Raw genomic sequence first — 20,755 nt, 5'->3', positions numbered from 1 at the left:
TTCTCTCCTTGACAGCTGCACTGCCCTGGCAGTGGTAATTACTGTCTCAGTGGTGTCCTGCACACAACAGCCCCTTCTCTACCGAATGCCACCAGGACTTGGCCCGCCTCTCAGCCCTATCCAACCAGAGGTGGAAGGGAAATTCTTTCCAGCACATTAAAATCTGCCATGGGAACTCAGTAGCTCAAGGGATGGTAGGCAAGAATGGTGACTGAGGCTTTTTTTTCCTAGAGGGAAACGGCCTGATTCTTCACAGAGGAATGGCTAAAGAGCTTTTTTAGTAGCACTGAACAGCTGAAGTCCCCTGCCTGTGAAAAAGCTTTTGTAAGTCTGTGTTAAGAACTAGCTTCTAAAGCTTTCAGCTACACATCCCACAACTCTCTTTGCCCTTCTGGATGCTTCAAAATGTGCACAGCATAGGCGTGGGCTTTGAATCGCTCAGGAAAGGAAAGAAATCAAAAGAGCAAATGTTATGCAGTATGGATGGTTTAAAGGCAGTTTTTGGTTGAATTTGCTGTAGTTGAGTGAGGGTAAGTCGAAGCAGAGCTTTCACTTTTATTAAAAAATCACTGTGATACAAAAACGTCCCTTCAAGCTCAGTGTTCAGGTGCTGCCACTTAGGGCAGATGGCGAGGGCACTGTCAGTGCTTGAGCATCACCTCAGCTGTGCAGGATGACTGAGGGAAGAGACAGCAGTTAAGGCTGCACTGGGGCAGGGCCGTGCTGGCTCCCTTCCTCCCCCTTCCTGATGATCTCCAAGTCGTCACACTCCTCGTAAGTCGGCTCCTCCACGAACTCCCAAACTTCAGCAGAGAGTCTCTCCAGTTTGTGAGCAGGGAACCAGTGGATGGAGGTGTCATTGAAGGTATCCGAGTACCGAGGGTGAGCAGGGAGGGCAACTTCCTCCACCCCTTTTAAGATCTAAGAGCAGTTGGGAAAACACATACAAAGCAAAAGAACTTTTGTGCAAGCTTATGTGAGGATGGGAGTGCTGTGTTAACTGTAGCCCTCTTTGCAGTGTGTTCTGCAGATAATAAAATGATCCCGGACTTTAAAAACAACCACCTTCATCTTTGAGGTTATATTTAATGTTCCTTCTTGTTCAATGCAAAACATATTGCTGTGTTTAAAAAGCTTTCGTGCTTCCTACCTTTGCAATGTAAGAGTAATCTCTCTCCAATATTCTTGATAACAACCTATTAATAAAAAAAGAGGTAAACTAGCATTAGAATCACAACGTGCCCATGAAAAGAAGAAAAGGTAAGAAAAAACTGCTGATGACTGCAACTGTGACAGCAAGCTGAAACTGGGCAAAACTTTGAAGACCACGTGGAAGTCTCTCGTGGAAGCATTAGAAAGAAGTGTTCTAAGAAAGCAAGGAGTGGAAAACAATGCTGGAGGCAGGTCGTAGGGCTGTACCTGCTGTACCTACCTCTCCTCGATTCCCTTAAAGCTGTTGCCAATGATAACCATGTTGGACAGAGCGTGGACAGACCAGTTCCTCCAGAGCAGGTTGTTGTACAGTGCCTTGCCGCAGTGCACCATGTAGAACAGCGTCGGCGATCCATTTACGCTGTGCTTGCCCTCCTGGGGGTGGTGTGGTCACGGTGCGGACACAGCTCAGGCACACGGGGCTGGGATGGGGTCCTTACCTCATTCTCTGGGAGCAGACGCAGCCCCAGTGCCTCCAGCGCTGCCAGCTCCAGCTCTGAGAAGGCCGGGTCGAAGAGGAAGCAGCTGCTGGGTGGCACCTGAGGGGCACAGACGTGCGTGGGACAGGGACACGCGCGGACAGCGGCACGTGGGACGGGACGCGGGCGGTACACGCACGGTGGCCGCTTACCGCCAGCATCTCGAGCAGCAGCAGCAGGAAGGCGAGCTGCAGCCGGGCGGCGGGGCAGGCAGCGAACCGCCCCAGGCCGTAGCACACGCAGCGCCAAGCCGGCCCCGAGCCCAACGGCTCCCGCCCTCCTCCTCTTCCCGCCGCCGCCCTGCACACACCGGCGCTCGCCGCCCAGAAGCCGGAGCTCAGCAGCTCGTCCCTGCGGGGGAAAACGCGACCATCAGCGGGGCTCGGCAGGGGGAAGAGCCGCGCGCCCCGCACTCACCGCGCGTCCCGCAGCCGCCTCAGCACCGCGGCACCGCCATCCTCCTCTTTCTCCTTCGCCCTCCTCCGCCGCCGCCGCCCGCTCGCCGCGCGCCACCCGCCCGCCGCCGCCGCCGCCGCCATGCGGCCCCTCCCGGCCACCGTAGGGGCGCGCTCACGTGATCACGCTGCCCCTCTCGGCCTGCCGTAGTTTTGAGGTCACGTGGTGGGGTCATATGATTGGCGGTGCTGCGCCCCAGGCCGCAGCGCTCATGGCTCGGCCTCAGCACGGCCCGGCCCCGTGGTGAGTGCTGCGCGGGCGGTCCAGGGGGAGTGCGGGAACGGAGGGGGAGCTGCCCGCTGCCCCCACGCAGGGCGGCACCCGGGCGGGCCGAATCTTCTTCATCTGGGGAATGCCCTGCCCTGCGGGGACCTTTTTAATAACGTGGCACTATTCTGTGCTGCTTTTCCATCTCGGTGTTTCTGTGAGGAGTAACAGCCTCATGTACCAGCCTGTGCTGTACCTGAGGCGAGGGGGGAAGAAATGTGGTGCTTTCCAAGCGTTTCAATCATCTGTGCCAATGCTTTGTTTTCTAGGTGGAATTACTTCTTCCTTTACGATGGCTCCAAGGTTAAGGAGGAGGGGGATCCTACGAGTGCTGGGATTTGTTATTTTTATCCTTCTCAGGTAAGGGCTGTGTTTGTTTTGGCTCCTGTACGTGGGTGCCTCTGTGAAAACATGCTGATAATTCTGATTCGGGGTTTCCAGGTGGAACTTTGGCTTAGTTCTCATTCGGTGTTTGTAAAAGCTCTCAAAAACCTCCTGGGGCTGGAGCTGGGTGAGAGGGCAGCGCAGCCTGGAGCTCAGAGCTGCCCACGGCACTGCTGAATACCCACACTCTGCTTCCACAGCTGCAGCTGCCAGCAGTGCTGAGATTTGCCTCTGCTACTGCATCTGATATTGAATTTATGAATGTAGCTGTGACTTTTTTTCCTTCCCAGTCCCTTTTAAAAAGGAAGACAATAAATTGTTGTTGCCTCCCTTTAGACTCTCCCTGACCAGCAGGAGCTGCTGTGTGGACAGATTGCTGGAGTGGTACACTGCATGACTGAGATTTCAGGAGCTCCTCCAAGCCTTATTCGCTTGAGAAAGCTCAAGTTTGCAGTTATAGTGGATGGAGACTATCTCTGGGTGAGTCCTGGGGTCTGGAGGCACTACAGAACTAACGCAGGGAGGAGGACTGAACTGCTGTGTGAAACTAAGAGGGTTTTTTTTTCTTTTCAGGGTATGGGCCTGCTCACAGATAGACCTGGGGAGAGCTAGGGTGTGAACTTGCAATGCACAACTTTTCATTGCAAGGTAACTTAGGTTTTGTTTACCACAGCGTGTAAGCACGTGTAAGGGCGATCACTTCAGCTGTTCTTAAAAAGCTTCACGTACCTCATCTGTGTGTTCACAACCAACGTGCGTTCTTAATATGCGCCTGGCAACGTCAATCAAAACGAGAGGCTTTTGTAGTTTATATTTTGTAGTTACATCTATGGGCTGTTGGCAACGACTGGACAGAAGCCTGTGTGCCAGAGCTCATAAAAAGGACTTGGTCTCCCCGTGTAGAAGTGTTGCTGTTTGACCTTCTAACCCTCAGCATTCCTGCTGCAAGGCTTTGTCAGCGTTAACAGATGTTTAGTGTGTAAAGAGCTGTGTGCAGTAAAGCCATGACAAAAGTGCCCTAAACCATCCCTGGGAAACTGGACTAAGGCCAGTTGAACCTGTTTAACTGGCAGTGCCATTCAGCTTACTTAGCAGTGAGCGAGGTCATCTGACATGTGATGGAAAGGGAGGGTGTGTAAAAACACTGCTCTGCCAGCTTCTTTCACTCACCTTGTCTGTGCCAGAGCTCTTCTGTGGGTATTTTTGGATTTCCTTTTCATTTGACTTGTGAACCTGGGGATTGTTTGCCTGCTACAAAACTGCTTGTGTACCTTTGATACTCATTTGAGAGAAGTATAAGTTATTCTCATCTGTTGTCTGTGGGTTTTCCCAGAGAATGCTCATCATTCAATGCTTTCTGCATTAAAGGTGCTGGGCTGTGCTGTTGATCTCCCTGATATCAGCTGTAGACGGTTTCTGGAGCAGTTGATCAGCCTCTTCACATTCTACAATGGATCTGTGCACCAGGCTTACATGGTAACTAAGGATCAGTAGCTGTGATGTTTGTGGCTAGGAGGAGATCTCTGACCCTTTCTATATTGGCCAAGCTCTGTCCTCATGCAGACATTCTGTTGTGTTCCCTTACAGTCTTCCTACTTGTAAGGATCAGACTAAGCTCACACTTTTCACATCATAATCCTTGGATATGTGCAGGCCCATCCTCCTATTCCACTATGGCTGTGTAAATGTTTGCAAGATGTTTACTAGATGTTCATGAGGTAGTTTTCTCCCCATGTTGTTTTCCTCCTGATGCTCATAAGCTTTGCCATTTGTAGATGCTGTCCCAGACTGATCACATGTAGCCATTTGAGTGCAGTGAGGATAATGAACTGATAGCCATGTGAATTTTTGTTGTCCATAGGAGCTCTCTCAGGAGGAGCTAAACAGGCTGTGGGACAAATACATTGAGTATATCCAAAAAAGCACCAGTGACCTCCACAAGATTTTCAATTCTCTCTGGAATCTGGACAAAACCAAGGTAAAGCCTGTCCTCTGCAGTGCACAGCTCTATCAGTGCCTTAGTGCTAATGTTTCTGGTTGGTTTGTTTTTTTGTTTTTTTTTTTTTTGCTATTTGGAGTATTTCCAAGAGCTTTCTGGCATGACTTCTGGTTCTCTGTGTCTAGGTGGACCCACTGCTTTTACTGAAAGCAGCTCTCATCTTGCAGACTTGCCAGCGGTCTCCCTACGTCTTGGCAGGCTGCATTATCTACAAAGGCTTGTAAGTAACCAGGTGTGACTCAGAGAGTTAACCTGCATGTTAAATGTGCATATTCCATCCATGCTTTCTCAGGACTGTGTTCCCAGAGTGCATCATGCTGTGCTGCTCTTCTGTTTGCATGGGATTTAATTCTTTGTTTTATAAGCAAACGTTGTCAGTGTTCTCTGAGCCTTACTGCAGTGCTGCAGAGGGCTTTGTGCTGGAGTGAAACTTCCCCTCCTTCAGGGCCTTTTGGAGGATCTGCAGAACATGGATCTCAGCAAGATGCAAGTATGACTCTGCTCATGTGTGACTTTGTTTGGCTCTTCTAGGATTGTGAGCACCCAGTTGCCACCTCCTCTCACTGCTAAAGTTCTCCTCCAAGGCAGTGAGTCTTCAGGCCAGGTAAGAGCATTCTCTGCCAACATTTATGCTTGTGTAGATAAACTAGGAGCTCGTCACACAGATTTTTATGTGGAGTTATGGAGAAGAACATATTGATGCTGATGATTAGAGCTTTTATTAAGATTGAGTAAGGTTTCATGGCACTAGGAATTTTGCTTTCAATCTGAGTCCATGAATTCTCATCTATGTGATTTTTTTTGATTAATGTTTTACCCAAATTTGGGAATTTAGTGCTCAGTATCCAAAATGAGTATCTGAAACTGACAAATAGGTCGCTTCTCATTGCCTTTATCACTGGTAATTATAGGACTCAAGATCTCCAAAAACATCAAGACTGAGCATGAGGAAGACCTCTCTTCTCCCTCAGGTTGAGAGAACCAAGATTTTATGCTCTCCAGTAGGCAGTAATGGGAGATTATGGTATTTTTCCCAGCTGTATTTTGTTTCTTGGGAAGTCTCTTTGACTTTGAGAGCTACTTCAAGAGCAAACCATTGCCAAGCCTGGTAAACTGATGACTGCATTTGCTGAAGGGGGTGGTTTAGGGTCTGTTGTAGTCGCAAACAGGGCACTCATTGTTCTGTGAGGAGACTGAAAGGGCTGTCCTAGGGCTGATTCTTGACTTTTCTTTCAGAGTGAGCCTGGAGGTGAGGAGCAGCAGGAGCCTGGTGAGCATCCAGCTGCGGAGTGCTGATAGTCAAGCGCCCAGCAGCAGAGTATGGCAACCCTCTAGGCTGTGTTCCCTGCAGTGAGAGTATGAGGCAGTTTGCTGGGATTTGTGTCAAAGCTCTTGCTGAATGCATGAGCGTATCCCTGGGGGTACTGCTGCTGCTAGTCAGCGTGTGCCAGTGGGCGTTGTGTAATCAGAACTAGATCCTTCAGCTAAACAAAGGAGGTTTGCTCTTTTGAGTTTAATTGTGAGTTCTGCAGATGCCCAACATGCCTGCTTTTATTCCAGTTACCCATGTGTCTACTTGGCCACCGATGGAACCCTGAAAACAGATGGCTGATGCTTTCAGTCCAAGCCTTCAGTTGTTGCTTTTGAGCATCGGTTAATAGATATTCTGCCAGGACAGTTGGAGAGGGGAAAAAAAAAAAAGAAAAAGGGAAAAATGTGTCATTTTAGATACTAACTAGATGAAGAGAATGGGAAATTACCGCCTAGTCAGACCCAGTCATCTTGTGATGCCCCAGAACGCAGGGTGGAGTCGAGCTTCTGTTCTGTATGACAGGGCATGCTAATGTAATTCTCAGACCTCCGTTGCCCTTGCAGGTTCTCCGCTGCCGCAGGGTGTCCGAATCGTCCCTGTGTTCCTGACAGAAGATGAGATCTCAGTGCTCCGAGTGGAGTGGATGAATGGGTAGGAGAGCAGCGTGATCATAGAGAGGCTTTTAGGACAAGGGGCTACGTGTGGCGCCGTATCTTCACAGCCATTGCTGTTGTTTTCTAAAACGTTTAATTCAGGCTGTAGCATCTGTGTTTTCAAGTTGCCTGAGGCCTTTGAGGCTGGATAGGATTTCAGGTATCCATATGTCTGCTGTGAAGCAGCCTAAAGCAAAACTGTTTTCCAAGACCAACCGTTCTGTTGTTTCTCGATTCACAGTGCTGTTCTTTAAGACTTTGTGTGCTGTGAATGAGGGAGTAACATTCCTAGGAGTTTGCAATGGAAGAGACCCATGCTTTTCACCTGTGTTAGAACATACCTTGTCCTTTACCAAGGTAGATGTTCTTTTGTAGCTGGAAGCGATAAAAATTATTAGGTATGTAACAAGTCCAAACAGAGCAGTGCAGTAGTTTAATCAATTTGTCATCTCCTGCTAGATCAACCATGGCCCCAGCAAGCCCTAGAGGAGAGAAGAACGCTCTCAGCTCCCCAGCAATTTCAGAATCAACAGGAATTCACATAAACCAAGGCCTGAATGATATCTCTGTGCTCACTGAGCAAGCTTTAAGCACGGCCACACCAGAAGATGTCGTGCAATCAGGCAGCTTTGCAGACACAGTTCCTTTGAAGGGCTCCCCCAAAATGGAAGCCAGGAAAAAGAGTTCTCCAACAGCAGAACTGAGCAACCCAGGCAACAAAAGGTCAGTGCTCAGTAGAAAAGCATCCTTCTCGTCAGACAGACACGAGAAAGAGCTGCTGAGCCCTTCCAATCTCCAGACTGCTCAGTATGCTCAAACTACAGATTCATATCTGGAAGGTTTTTCCTTTCCAAACCCATATGCCAAGGAACAGGAAAGTCAGAGCACTCAGGAATCTCTTGTTCATGTTGAACAACACAGTTTTCAGAGCTGTCTTGCAGACAGTGCCGGTTCAACTACCTGCTCTGCTGCCCGAGAGCTGAGCAGAAGGAAGTCGAGTGAACAAGACGAACGAGGGACTCTGAGCCAAAATAGCATCTGTGCAGAAAGTGATGCAGCCAGTGGTAGTTGGAATTTGGATTGCCCAACCCCTGTTTCACAGTCAGAGCTCGGGAGCAAGAATCAGTCAGTGGCTGTGGACATTCAGGAGGGGCTGCCCAGTGCCCCAGCAGAGAACACAGGCTGCACTCAGAGTGGGGAGCAGGACTGGCCTCAGGCAGGCAGCCTGGCGGCTCAGGGCACGGAGTCAGACAAGAACTGCAAGTTCATTCAGATGAGCTTGTATGTCCACAGCATCAAGGGGCTCGTGCTCTCTCTGCTAGCTGAAGATCGCTTCCGAGATGACCAGAGCTCAATTGAGGATGTGGTAAGTAGGAAACATCCTCCACACCTGCAGATCTCACAGCTGCTGGGCTTGTGGTAGGGTTGCATCTCTTACACCCTTTGTGGCATGAAAGGCAAAGTCACTTAGCTGAGCAGTCACCACAAGCAGAGAGAACTCAGATCTGTTAGTGAGCGTGAGGAGCCAGCCTGAGAGGTGGGAGCGCTGTCACGGGTGGCACCCAGAGCTGTTATTGTGTGTTAGCACCCGTGCAACACTCCTGAGCAGAACGTGTCAGTGCAAGCGTGAGACAGCCCTGCTGGCTGCCAGGGGGCCATGCTGCTTTTGGGATTTGCTGGAAACACTGACAGTTCTGTAGTGCTTTTTGGAAAGCAAGGTATGTTCTCTGTTTAACTTCCACATTGTGTGCCGCAGCTTCTGTCTGGAGGCACCAGCAAGACGTATCTGGCAGCAGCTCCAAGTAGTGCTTCCTCTCTAGATGAGTTTGCTTGCCTAGAATCCCCTCCCAGCCTGCTTGGACCCCTCCCCACCTGCCTGATCATTCCTCACCTCCCCTCGCTTCCACTTCCCCCTACCCAGGAACCTGCAGCAGGAGTGATGGGTGCCACTAGAGCACGCATCGATGTAGGTGAGGCACTGGAGCGATCCAGGATGCCTCCACTGCTGTGTGCAGCTCCCTGCTGAGCAGTGCAGTGCAGTTAATGAGCTGCTCACGGGTGCGGGGGAAGGATGTGCCTGCTCCTGGCGTTTCCCTGTGAAGTATTCGTCTGCAGAGCGATGCCCTGCCTCTGCCTCAGCCAGGGAGCTGAGTCAAAGCTGCAGAGGCCTGTTTGATATGCCAGTTGCCATAGGAACAACCTCATTTCTTTAGTTGTCAGACTGGAAGGTGGAGGAGAGCTCAGACTAATGCTGCCTCCCAGCATTGGCAGAGCCTCAAGGTTACTCTTTGCTTCTGAGCTCTGAGACCCGGGGGGCTGTGTCTGTTACCCCTGTATGCAGAGGGGTGCACGGCACAGAGGGGTTGCCTTGCTAGAGGAAGGATTACTGCAGGGGCCAGCCTCCTGCAGCACCTGTGTCAGGTTGCCCTGTCTCCATTCTGCTTGTTTGGAACAGGGCTGCAAAGCTCCTGCTGTGCCGTGCCTGCTCTGGTGAAGGGAGGAGGCTGCGATTTGTGAGCAGGTAGGGACTGCTGGCTTGAGAGCTGGAGGTCCTTCCTGGTGCAGATTGGGTTAGTACTGTTGGTGACAGGCGTGCATTGCATGTCTTTTTCCCCATCAAAACCTGAGAATGACTGGCAATGAGCACAGTGGGCCCACCCTGGCTCAGTTTGTCACTCAGCTCGTTCAAGTGCTGCTTTCTGGAGGAGATGTGCTGCCAGTCCTGCTGTCTCAGGAGGAACAGCGCGTTGCTCCAGGTCACAGAGCTGGGTCCTTGCAGGCTGCTGCTGGCATCGTGCTTGGGCATGAGGCACCACCTCAGCCTCTCTGTTCCTTTGTTTATCTGTGGATTAAAAATGAACCTCAGCTCACAGGGTTGTCAAAGCTTAGTTGTAGTTAATTTGTCGAGTGCTTTGAGGTCCCTGAATGACACCAAAGAAGGGTAAAATATGCTACTTGTGCAGCTGCAGGCAGCAGGCAGCAGAGACCAGACCCCAGGGAGTGGTTCCTAGCGCAGACCTTCGCTGCAGAGCAGGCAGGAGCCTTGTCCTGGTGTGTGGCTGTGTAGGCTCTAGTCTGTTATCCCTTTTCTTCATTGCATAGAAAAGCAGATCTGTCCTGCAACCTGGGGTCAAGGGCAGGCCCTGTGTTGTGCCGAGTGGAGGCCTGATCCTCTACATAGCTGGGGAGGGAGCAAGGTGGAGGATTAGGGAGATAATGAAGTTAATCTGCCTGCTGCACCGGGGCTGCAGTCCTACTGCTGGCCCAGAGCCTTGTGGGGAGCACCAGGCCCTCACAGAGCTGCCCTGCTCCCATCCCCTGCCTTGTGTGCATTGATGTGTGCATGTGTCTCACTCAGGTCTGTAGCTCCCTGCTGGGCTGTCACTGCCTTCAGGTAAATTATGCATTTATTTGCTTTTTCCCTTCTACTGATAACCCAGTGCCTGCCAGCAGCCTCCATGCCCAGGCAGAGGGCATTAGGAGTATATATCTGGGGTACAGAGAGAGTGCTGCAGGAAACCCTGCAGGCACCTAAATCCATCCCAGACGTGTACGTCTGCATGTCGTGTTGTATCTTTCTGGTATAAAGCTGAACAACAGAGCAATGTTCTGTGCTGCAGAAAGTCATGGGCAGGATATAAAAATGAGCCCCGGATGGGTAATGTTTGATGATAAAATTAATGGTGTCTTCCTGTTGCAGATAGCATCAGGGGATTTAATGGCTTGTTTCCAGGCTGGGGTGCCCTTTTCTGAGTCCCCGTCTCACTGCTTCCTTCTGCCCATGTTACCACAGTTCTGGTGGGAGCCAGGACAGCAGCAGGAAGGCTCTGATCCCTGTGACATGGGCATCAGTCACCATGCTCCCTATACTGCCTCCTTACACGTCTGCTCTAACATATGCCTTTTACCCTGTATACAGTACCACAGCAGTCTGGCTTCTCTGAATGGCCTCGAGGTTCATCTGAGGGAGACTTTGCCCAAAGACTTTCTGTCCTCAGCCAAGGCAACTTACAGCTTCACTCACTATGACTGCATCCAGAATGTGCTCACAGGTAAGCCAGCACTAGATGGACTGTTTGGGGTTTGTGGTAACCTTTCCTCATATTTCAGACGGCTTCTCAGACACGCTGCTTGCTAAGTTGGTGCAGCTGACACTTAAGAAATGGCCCCAAGTGATGGTACAGCAGTGTTAAGTCATTTCTAGCTGGGAGAAGCAAGATCTGGGAGCTGCTGGTAGCAAGCAGTTGAAAGAATGCTGTCCTGGGCTGATGGCAGACCATGTGCATGCAGGAAGCCTCATGCACAAACTGCTCCTGTTCATTCTCATATTTCCCTTTTCCTGGCAGCCTCCCAGACAGCAGGCTGGCTCTCTGCAGCTTAGAAGAATCACCCTAGGGAATGAGAGAAACCCCAGTGATTGCAGGTGACCACTCCTCAGGTCTTCCTTGCACCCCTGCAGTCTGGGTACACGTGGGCAGAGGCAGAGGGGCACCCCAGCACCCCAGGCTTTGTGTGTGGCTGAGCAATGTGCAGCTACTGGATGTTGAGGTCACACTGGCACTTAGGGTGTCATCCACTCTGCTCTGCTGATACACAGGGAATGTAGGAGAAATCCACAGCATTTTCCTGCTTGGAAAATAGGAGCACTCTTCTTCATAGCACGGGCTTCTAACACCCCCCTGCTTGTGTCCTGCAGCCAACGTGCCCCATCCACCTGGCCCACTGGATCGGCACTTCCTGAGGGCTGCCACGCTGATCCACTCCGACTTCAATCAGCTTCCAACTGTTTCAGAAGTGATTGTAAGGTAAGGTGTGTTCATTACTCCCCCCTCTTCTAGGCACAGAGCTGCTGTGTAGCGTATGAAGTAGGTGAGTGCTGCATCAGTGTTCTCTGGCACTGCTGGCTGAGGTCTGGCAAGTGCAGTCATCACAGTGGAGTCTCTAACCAGTGGTAGTCGTGTCACCTTATTCCCTCTTTCTCTCTTATTAAGCACTCTGCTCTTCAGATGCAGGGTGCTTCATATTCTGCCTGTAGTGTGATCTGGGTGCTAGTAAGCTAAAGTGGCACTGATGTGAGTGAGCTGAAGGCACAGTTGAGTTGTGCCATGGGTTTGGATTAAGATATAATACTAGAATATTATCAGATCCTGGCACCATAAGGTTCTAAGAGACAGTTTTAAATATAGCTGTTCCTAATAAATTTGTCTCGGCTGCGAGCCAAAGGCGCACAGAATTGGCAACCTAGATTTTGTTTTCTTGTACGGCTTGTTGAGTTGGAAACACACAGTAATGTGCGTGGCAAACTCGATTGTGATGCGCCAAGCAAGATGGTCTTATCACAGTCAGAGCCTCTCCACGCAGCCACAGCTGAGGCTGCTTCTGTGCTGCAGCACTCTATGCTCCTGCATCCTCAAGGAAGGTGGTTATGTTGTGTGAGCAGAGATTCTGCTTGCTTGGTCATGCTTGTTTGTCCAAATTATGATGAAATAAAGATGCTTCTGGGAATTTCTGCTTCACTTTTTATGATGCTTGCCAAGGGAATGTGAATCATATACTCCAGTGCTGGAGACTCCTTGTTTAGCATTAGATTGACTGGCTCCTTAAATCTGATACTGGGTAAGCTGGCGCATTCTGTGTTGCCCCAAAAAAAGCAACTGTGTGTGTGAATCAGACTGAGTAACAAGATGACTAAAACTGCTTTCTCTTATGGAGAGTTGTCACAGGAGGGTGTCAGCAAACACATCAGTTGCTGCTTTCCGCTGTCAAGGAGGAATGCAGAGTTCTTTGCTTTGCTTCCCCTGAGCTCTCTCACAGGTAAACACTGAGTGCTGTTTTTTTTACTCAATGACTTGAGCCTGTTTGGTTACAGTATCTGAACAGAGTCTTGGTTTCATCACGGGTGTGACTAAATAACCTCATGTGGTTCCTGCTGCAGGGTGATGTGCTTATGGACAGCAGCAGTGAGTCAGGTGTTAGTGCTGCTGAGCTGATCACAGGCCGTGAGGGATATATGACCCTTCCTTTTAGGATCTAGTCCTTTCAGAAGGAGAGTCTGATTCCCTGTGGCCTTCTGGCAATACTTTGCAGGGTTTAGATGGATCTTGAAGTCCTAACTAGGTGGGAGTCCAGTGCTACGAGCATTCCAGTGCCCAGCACTGTGATCACAAAACTGTAAGTCCTGACTTCTGCTTTCTCTCCTGTCTCACCAGGAATGCCTCCACAGCAGTGTATGCCTGCCGGAACCCCGTCCAGGAGACCTACTTCCAGCAGCTGGGTGCTCCGCTCCGCAACTCGGGTGCTCCCAACCCTCAGGACAGTGCTTTCAGCTTGCCAAACAAGGCCAAGCAAAAGCTGCTGAAGCATGGAGTGAACCTACTTTGAACTGATGCACCGAGGCAGCGTATCTCAGCCATAATGAAAGCTGGTTCATCTCCGGGAACCAAATTCTCAAAGCCGTTTGTTCTGTAAGCACCATGCTCTGTGCTAACTGTGGTCTCCAGCCTGCCCTGATGAAGGAGCACTCTTATTGCCCTGCTCCTGCAGCATGTTGTGCATGATGTCATTGATGTTAGCACTTACCAAAGACTGAAGATAGAAAATAGCTGTGTTGGGGTGTTCAGTTTACGTTGACTTGTAGGACTCCTTGTGGTGCTCTGCCACTACAGACAGGCTTACAAAGTGCCTTGACCAAAAGTAGAACCTCTCCTTGCTCTAAGCTACACAGAACAGTGAATTACTGGCCAGTGCTTGCTTTCAAACCCTGCACTCGCCTTGAGTTCTGTTACTGTGTTTGTCCTAGTAAGACTGGGGCTTTTTTTATACCTCTTTATCTACAGAAATGATTCCCTGCTGCAACATAGTGCCTTATCTTGATTAATGGCTTGCCAGCTGACTAACTGGAATAGAACAAGTGCTGCAAAATTCCTTACTCCCCTCCAGTAGCTGTCAGTAGGTTTTATTCTGTAGCTGCATTTGGCAAATCCTTGTCCCTCTGCCCATGCCTGCTCAGTGTTCCCTCCAAGCTGCCCACCAGAAAGCAGAAAGGTGCTGCAAACCTCTGGATGCACTACAACCCTCTGCTCCTCAGCCAGCCATGTCCTTCCCCTCCTGTTGGAATACCATGCTTCACCTCCTGGCTTTCTGTTTGTTTGCACTCCATTGGCTGAGAAGGTAGGGGCCAGCCCCTTAAGCTGATGAGACCAAAGAGGCTTTGTAGCTCCTTGGCACTTGCTGTCTTTCTGCTTGTCATCCCCTGGTCAGTGACTTGCTGAGGTGGGACAGGCAGTGGTGGCTGCTAGCCCTGAGTGATGAATCCTGCCATGACTGTGCTGTGTTCTGAGGCTGCTGCTGCTACGTACATGCACAGCACTGTGAAAATAAAAGTCTGAGACTCATCCAAGAGCTCTGTGTCGGCGCCCAGAGTCCTGCTCATTCTGCCTTGTTTGTGGCTCATGTTGGGATTGGGTGACCTGAATGGTGCTGTCAGCTCCCTCCTGGCTGAGCTCCTGCAATGCTCTGTGCTCCATCAGGGGGCATGGAGCTGAAGGAAAAGCCTGAGAGGGATGGGAGAGAGTTCTGGCACAGCAGCAAAGCACAGTATAGATGCCTTCAGGAATCTTCTGCTGCAATCTGCTGTGCCGTCTGTTAGCAGTGAACAGCTGGGCTGGTTCCGCTGTGTTCCACTGCTTGAGCTGCATCTGGCCTCCAGGATCGCCTCCAGGGCTTTGCTTAAGAGGAACACGGTCTTTATGGTAGGATAGTAAAGTGTTCTAGGCTTAACGATTGCATGGGAGAGAGGATGTTTAGAAGGGTCATGTTAAAGTGCAATGATGAGGAGCAGCTGCTGCCCTGGCCATGTCTTTCTAATGGGGTCAGGGCTGTTGCTGAGCAGTGCCAAGCTGCCCTGGGGCTGGAGGGGTTGTATTGGGTACTGGCTTTTGTGCAGAAGGACGGCAAATGTTGTGTGAAAGGCAGCACGGCATCCTAGAGCTGCTCCTGTGGAGGCTGCTTGCTGCCCTTGATGTGTCACTGCAGGCAGCTGCAAATGTTTTCCAAAATGTGGATTGGGGAATTTATTTATTTTTTTCTCCTTTTGGAAAGCCCTTCTGTCAAGCCTGAAGAGCGCTGGATCTCTGTGGTGGTTCCTGGTGCTCATTTGGCAGGGGCAGTGCTGATGGCTGGCTGGGGTCAGCTGTCCAGCTTTGCAGGGCAGCTGGGACCTGAGGGGTGGGATCAATGCAGGGAGCTGCCAGGCAGCTGCCCATCGTGCTTCCTAATAGCAAGGGCAGGGGGCTGGGGCTGTGCCCTCACTCGCTGCTGCGTGTCAGTTCAGCCTCAGCCCATCACCTCCTCCCACTCTGCAGCTCCTGTTATTTCCAATGCTTTGTTCCTTACAGCGAGCTGAGCTGCTGGGGCCAGCTCAGGAAAAGATCCAGATCCTCTGTGTTTTGCTTTACCCTGGAACAGTTACACAAGCAGGCAGAGTCTGGTCTGTTTTCAGCACAACGGTTTATTGATAATCTTTACTTATCCACTGTAGGAATGTTACCAAACTGTCAGACAGTTACCAAGCCAGCCTGCTTCCTCAGAGCCTCTTTCCAAATAATCAATGCGTGTAGAAATCATGCACTTCAGATATTCTGTAACAAGACAGGTGTAAAAAATATCTCGGATGTATTTGAAATCTCTGCCTTATCTTGCAATCTGAAAAATCTGTAAAGAAATCGTTCTCGAGTGCAGTTGTGTCCCTAGGAAGGGCTGGGAGGAGGGTGATGCTGAGCCTGGAAACCTTTGCTGTGCTCTCAGCTGCGTGGGCACTGCATCCCAGCCCTGGCTGTGGGATAGGGATGAGCAGCAGCAGGAGGGCTGGCTGCCACTCCTCTCTGCCCTCTCTGCGGCAAACCAGAGTCCCTCTGAACTGCCACCTGCCCCTGCGGGCATCCCGGCTTCGACTTGTGAGAACCAAGGGTTGCAGGTAAAGCAGGGAGGACACTTAGGCATTGGTAACACCTCAGGTGAGGTTACAGAGCAGGGCTGGCCGTGCACCGTCCCTTCAGCAGGGTGGGTGTGCTGCCTGGGCAATGGGAAGCCAAGCCAGCGGGCATCACGGTACCATCCCATGGGGTGCTGTCCCATTGTGGTGCCACTGCAGCCCTCTGCCCTCTGTCTGTCCATCCATCTGTCAGCATGGGGGCTGCAAGCTGGGCAGGGGCAGGCTGAGCGCAGCACTTCGCCCCGCTTTGCTGTCTTGGGCATGTGAGCGTTGTCCTTTTGGTGACCACAGGAAACTTTACATTATTACATTCAAACAAACACCCTTGTAACTCTACTTCTGAACACTGCAAAACACGAGCAACATAACACGGATGGGAGTGGGACTGCATCTAACCACGGAGAGAAGGCAATGCACCGCCATGGTGGAAAGTAATCCCTGAAGCCTTGATGGAAGGAGAGAGATGCCGCAGATACACGTCGAAGGTTCCATTTACAAGACCCACAGGAGGAGACCCCGGCACTGTAAGGAAGCCTCTGCCCTGGGCAGCGTCCACAGGCGGTGCTGGAGCTGTGGTGCCCTCACCCTGACAGCGCGGCGGTGATCTCAGCGTCCTGGGGCAAAGATGAAATCCAGTGCCTGGCGCTCGGCAGCTGCCACGTTGGGATGCCACAGGTCCACCATGAAGACCACACGGGGACCCTCCTCTGGTGGACCTGGGTGGGATGAGGTAGAGGGTGAGGCATTGCTCCGTGCCCTGCTGGCAGCACTGAGGTGCTTGGCGAGGTTGCTGCGTGCACCCCAGCACAGTGCACCTCCACTGAGCGCCGCCTGTACATTGCTGCCTTATGCCTCCTGCTCACAGGGCAGGGTGCTCCCTGCAGGGCCCCTGTGCTGCTTTTTTGCAGTCACAGACAGCAGGGCAGCAGATGTGGTGCTGAGTGCCATCCTTGCAGCTGTGGCTCAGAGCTTCTGCTGCGCTATTCTGCCCTTGCCCATCCCCGTGGCTCTGAAATAAGCTGCCTTTCCTAATTCCATAGCAGGGAATATGTGGGAGCAACAGCTTTTGTTCTCCCACCTGCTTCTTTGCATGAAGCAGCTCTGCTTCATTCTTCCATGCCATCGGCAACTAATACTGGCTAAGGCAGGAGAGGCAAAGCAGAACAGTCTCCAGCAGGCACCAAGGCAGCAAAGCCAACCCTACACCCTCTTGCAGCACTATGCTGCCACAGGATGCGCAAATTGTCTGCTGGGGGGGGCAGCCCCTGCAGGTCTGGGGCTGGAGTCCTAGGAAACAGGGAGGAAGCTGGGGTAGAACTGGGGGAGGAGGGAACTGCAGCCCCCAGCCCCGTGCTTACCTTCATGAAAGGCGGTGTGCAGGAAGGAGTCATCAAAGAGCAGGCAGCGACCCTCAGCCCAGCACTGCGGCTCACCACCCACCACCAGCTCACAGTTGCTGGGGGTCTTCAGACCTTTGGACACAAACAGAGGACAAAGGTGGGTCAGTTTCTGCAGGGAGCAGTCCCAAAACATGAGCAGTGAGTTCCATGCTGCTTACTGTGGGCAAAGAAGAGACTGAGGGGTGTCAAGGGGCTGCTTCCCCGCAGGGAGCAGGAGCAGCAGATGCTGAGCTCAGCACAGGGCAGAGGCCCCTGGGGGCTGTTAACACCATCTTGTGCAGCAGCAATGTCACCCATGGCAGCGTCTGAGCAGCTGGAGCTGGAGCTGGAGCAGTCACCTGCCCTGAGGATGCAGCTGAGGTGCAGAAAGGAGCAGTGCTCCCATGACCTGCAAATGGTAAAAATGCTGCAAATGAGCAGAGCAGAGTTCTGTGCCAAATCCAAGCAAGCATAGCAAGGACTGCAGCTGCCCAAGAGAGCCAGAAGCACAAAAGCTGCTGGGTGTTTCTAATGTCTGTTTCAAAGACTACAAAAACCAAATGCATTTCCCTATGCAGTAGCTCCAGCTGGATGGGTCTGGATGCAGGCAGGCAGCCCTGGGGAAGCAAGACTGGTGATGATATATGTGGCCCCTGGATTCATCACAGCAACAGTGAGGTCTGGGGAAACACCTGGAAAGATTCATCTATGCTGAGTGCTGTCCTGCTTTGCAGAGCAGCTGACCTGGAAGGGATTTGGCTCAAATGCAACCACTCTGTGGGCACAGCAGGAGCTGGAACAGGTGGGGATGTCTGTGGGAGTACTGCAGCCTGGCTGCAGGGTAGCAGCCAGAAGCAGGTGGAGATGTAGGGGAGAGCAGGAGAAAGGAGGGACCCACATTGCCTGCACCTACAGCTAGGACCTGGCTGAGCTGTGCCTGCTCTGTGCTCTGCCCCTCCACAGAGCGCATCTGCCCTGGCTGCTCTGAAGCACCCTCCGATCAGCTCTGAGACCATCTCCTGCTTCTAAGCAAAGGCAGCCACCGCCGGCGCTCACCCAAAGGGAGCTGGCAGAGCAGCCACGCTCACTGTTTGCCAGCAGCGCCCGTGCGGTGCCTCCCCCGCCTCCATCTGTGCTGCACGGGCTCTCCCCAGCACCCGTAGGGCTGGGAGCACCAAGGGGACACCCAGAGCCACCGGTACACGGCCCTTTCCCTGCCCTGGGTCTGGCATCAGGGTGGCACCCGGCCCCACTCTGGGTGCACAGCAACATCCAGTGGGGTGAGAATCGACCCCGGGGTGGACAGGAGCAGCTTGGATACACTCCACGCTGCCCTGGAGCAGGGATAGCCCACAGAAAGCCCGCCCGCCAGGCACTCACCCAGGTGGCAGCGGATGCGGATGTTGGTGGGGCCGTAGTGCTCGGCGATGACGGTGCCCGGGCTCAGCACGGAGATGCAAGCGTTCCCAAAGACATTGTTGCCAATGCAGGTGCGAAGGCTGCCGAGCAAGCGGTACGTCCGTGGGCATCTCCTGCAGTTCCTGGGCACGCACATGCCCTGGTTCACCAGGTAGAAGGTGAACCATTCCCCGCTGGGCGTGCTGTTCATTTTCCATCCTTGCGGGAGGCTGCAATTTGAGAACGCTTTGTAGAGGCTCTCAAACTCGCACAGGATGGTCTGGAAGTTGCGCTCCAGCACCTCTACGTCGTGCTTCTGAGCGTCCCGCGAGAAGTAGGGGGTGGTGGGCAGGTCGGGCAGGAAGAACACCTCCGGCTTCTGGATGGAGGGCCGGCTGTTGAGGTAGCGGCCCTGCTCACGGATGCCCTTGTGGATCCTGCCCATGCCGGACCACGAGTAGCGCTTGGCGTACTCCTGCAGGTTGTGGTAGAGCTTCTGGTTGAGGCCATCGTGGGGCGAGCAGCGCGCGCACTCGGGCGCGTGGCAATAGACGAAGCCGTTCTGCATACCGTTGGCCTCGGCGCCCTGCATCAACGCGTTGACGGGGGGGTAGGCGCGGGGCTGCTCGCGGCCCACGTGGTAGCAGTACCAGACAAAGAGCAGCAGCAGGCAGCCCACGGCCAGCAGCGCGCCGCCGTCGCAGTCCCGGAACGACTGGATGCCGGCGGCGATGAAATCCCGCAGCCCGTCCAGGGAGCAGCTCCAGTCCGGCAGCCACACCAGAGGCATGGTGGGGTGGTGGAGGGAGCAGGGGGGGCCCGGAGCTCAGTCCTGGTGCTCTGAAGGGGCACCCACTCCATGCAGCACTGCCATGGGGGTGCGGGGCCGCGGCCGGGCCCAGCTCGGCATGTTCCCGGGAGTCGGGGGTCAGCAGCACCGTGCCCACCTCATCCTGAAATGCAGTGCTGGGGGGCTTTGAAGAGACAAACCCAGAGGTGTTATGGGGGTGTTGGCAGAGGACAGTGGCCCAGCAGCCTGGGGTGGTTCCACAAGAAGTCCACACTCACTCCCAGCAGCATCGCCCATAGGGATTTCAATGCCAGCCACAAGGGAAGCAGCAGAGCCATCCTCCCACCTCGCTCCCACTGCCCCACCTCCTCCTTTGCTCTTCCTCCAAATTTCTCCTCTCTGTCAGTCCCTTATCGTGCCTGAAATCCAGCTGATAAGGCAGCCACGGGCCAAGCTCTAAACAGCCCTATCTCACTACTCATCAATTTATCATCTTGATCTAAATGCTCTGAAACAACTCTCCTTCTAAAGGACTCTGTCCCTGCAGACAGTGGGGTTGCGATCAGCACTGAAGCCAGCACCCTCCACAGGCTCCCTATGACAGCCCCATGGGCTCGCACCCATTGCAGCGTAACATCCCATCCCTGCAGGCTTCACTAAGGTGCAGCACAAAGCAGAGATGCCTGCAAGGCTCCAGGCTGGTGGAGCTTTTAGGGCAGGAGTGGGATGAAGTGACACTCCTGCTCCCTGCAGCTATGCATGCCCTGTGCCCAGTCCAAATTCCATCCCCAGCACTTCTCTGTCTCTTTGTAGGAGCACTGACCTGAAGGTGCAGGATGGGTTTATCAGGCAAGAAAGATCTCCAGCCTTTCCCTTCTTTCTCTGCTGAGGTCCTGCAGCTCCTTAATCTATGCACATTTCCCCACAGATGGCAAGGGGGACGCGGTTCAGCTGGTGGAGCAGTGGCAGGGGCCTTCCTGCAGCTGCAGCCCAAAGGCAGGGGCAGCTCTGCTCAGATGGGAGAGACACGCACACCTCCCCACACCCTCTGCCTGGGCCCTGCAGTCCACGTGGCACGTTGGAGCTGCCTGGAAATTTCAAGGCAGCTTCCCTCCATCCCCGGTGGCTGGAGTCCCTCCAGCTTCTCCAGCACACCCCTCCTTCCCAAGCATCACCATGGGCCAATGCCAGGGGTGTTCCCCAGCGTGGCACAACCCCACAATGCCAGTGGCATTCAAAGCAGCAATCCAGCTCCGGAACAAAGCAGGGAGACTGGCATTAGGGACTTTCTGAGGCTGCCTAGAGGGGTCTGACACTCTTGGGAGCCTCCACCATAGGCACAGCCCCTCTGCCGGCCCAGGGCTGCAGACAGAACTTCACATGGGGCAGCCATCAAGACAATGAGAGACCAAAAGCACCTAGCACCCATCCCGA

The 20,755-nt window shown here is 52.8% G+C and overlaps 3 protein-coding genes across 3 annotated transcripts; 1 reads left to right on the top strand and 2 right to left on the bottom strand.

Annotated features, from left to right (window-relative positions):
• Positions 1–540: 540 nt before the first annotated feature.
• Positions 541–2,230, bottom strand: SRRD (SRR1 domain containing; the record flags this gene model as incomplete). The annotated part of the gene is made up of 6 exons (XM_079543672.1): positions 541–921; positions 1,151–1,196; positions 1,433–1,587; positions 1,653–1,751; positions 1,844–2,042; positions 2,109–2,230. 6 exons carry the CDS (start codon positions 2,228–2,230, stop codon positions 697–699), a joined length of 846 nt encoding a protein of 281 aa, XP_079399798.1. The 3' UTR covers positions 541–696.
• A 128-nt stretch (positions 2,231–2,358) lies between these two features.
• On the top strand, positions 2,359–13,143 carry HPS4 (HPS4 biogenesis of lysosomal organelles complex 3 subunit 2; the record flags this gene model as incomplete). The annotated part of the gene is made up of 13 exons (XM_079544041.1): positions 2,359–2,390; positions 2,684–2,774; positions 3,135–3,278; positions 4,167–4,274; positions 4,660–4,776; positions 4,923–5,017; positions 5,329–5,401; positions 6,034–6,067; positions 6,673–6,760; positions 7,222–8,128; positions 10,682–10,814; positions 11,459–11,567; positions 12,972–13,143. 13 exons carry the CDS (start codon positions 2,359–2,361, stop codon positions 13,141–13,143), a joined length of 2,103 nt encoding a protein of 700 aa, XP_079400167.1.
• A 3,217-nt stretch (positions 13,144–16,360) lies between these two features.
• On the bottom strand, positions 16,361–19,392 carry ASPHD2 (aspartate beta-hydroxylase domain containing 2; the record flags this gene model as incomplete). The annotated part of the gene is given in 4 exon segments (XM_079543763.1): positions 16,361–16,470; positions 17,113–17,226; positions 18,514–19,324; positions 19,327–19,392. Coding segments are annotated over 4 exon segments (1,101 nt in total).
• Between the last annotated feature and the right edge of the window lie 1,363 nt (positions 19,393–20,755).

This window comes from Tetrao urogallus, assembly GCF_951394365.1.
Source record: "Tetrao urogallus genome assembly, chromosome: 17".
In the NCBI taxonomy this organism is placed as follows: domain Eukaryota; kingdom Metazoa; phylum Chordata; class Aves; order Galliformes; family Phasianidae; genus Tetrao; species Tetrao urogallus.
Note: the sequence above shows the minus strand (reverse complement) of the source record. Positions and strands in the feature narration are given on the sequence as shown.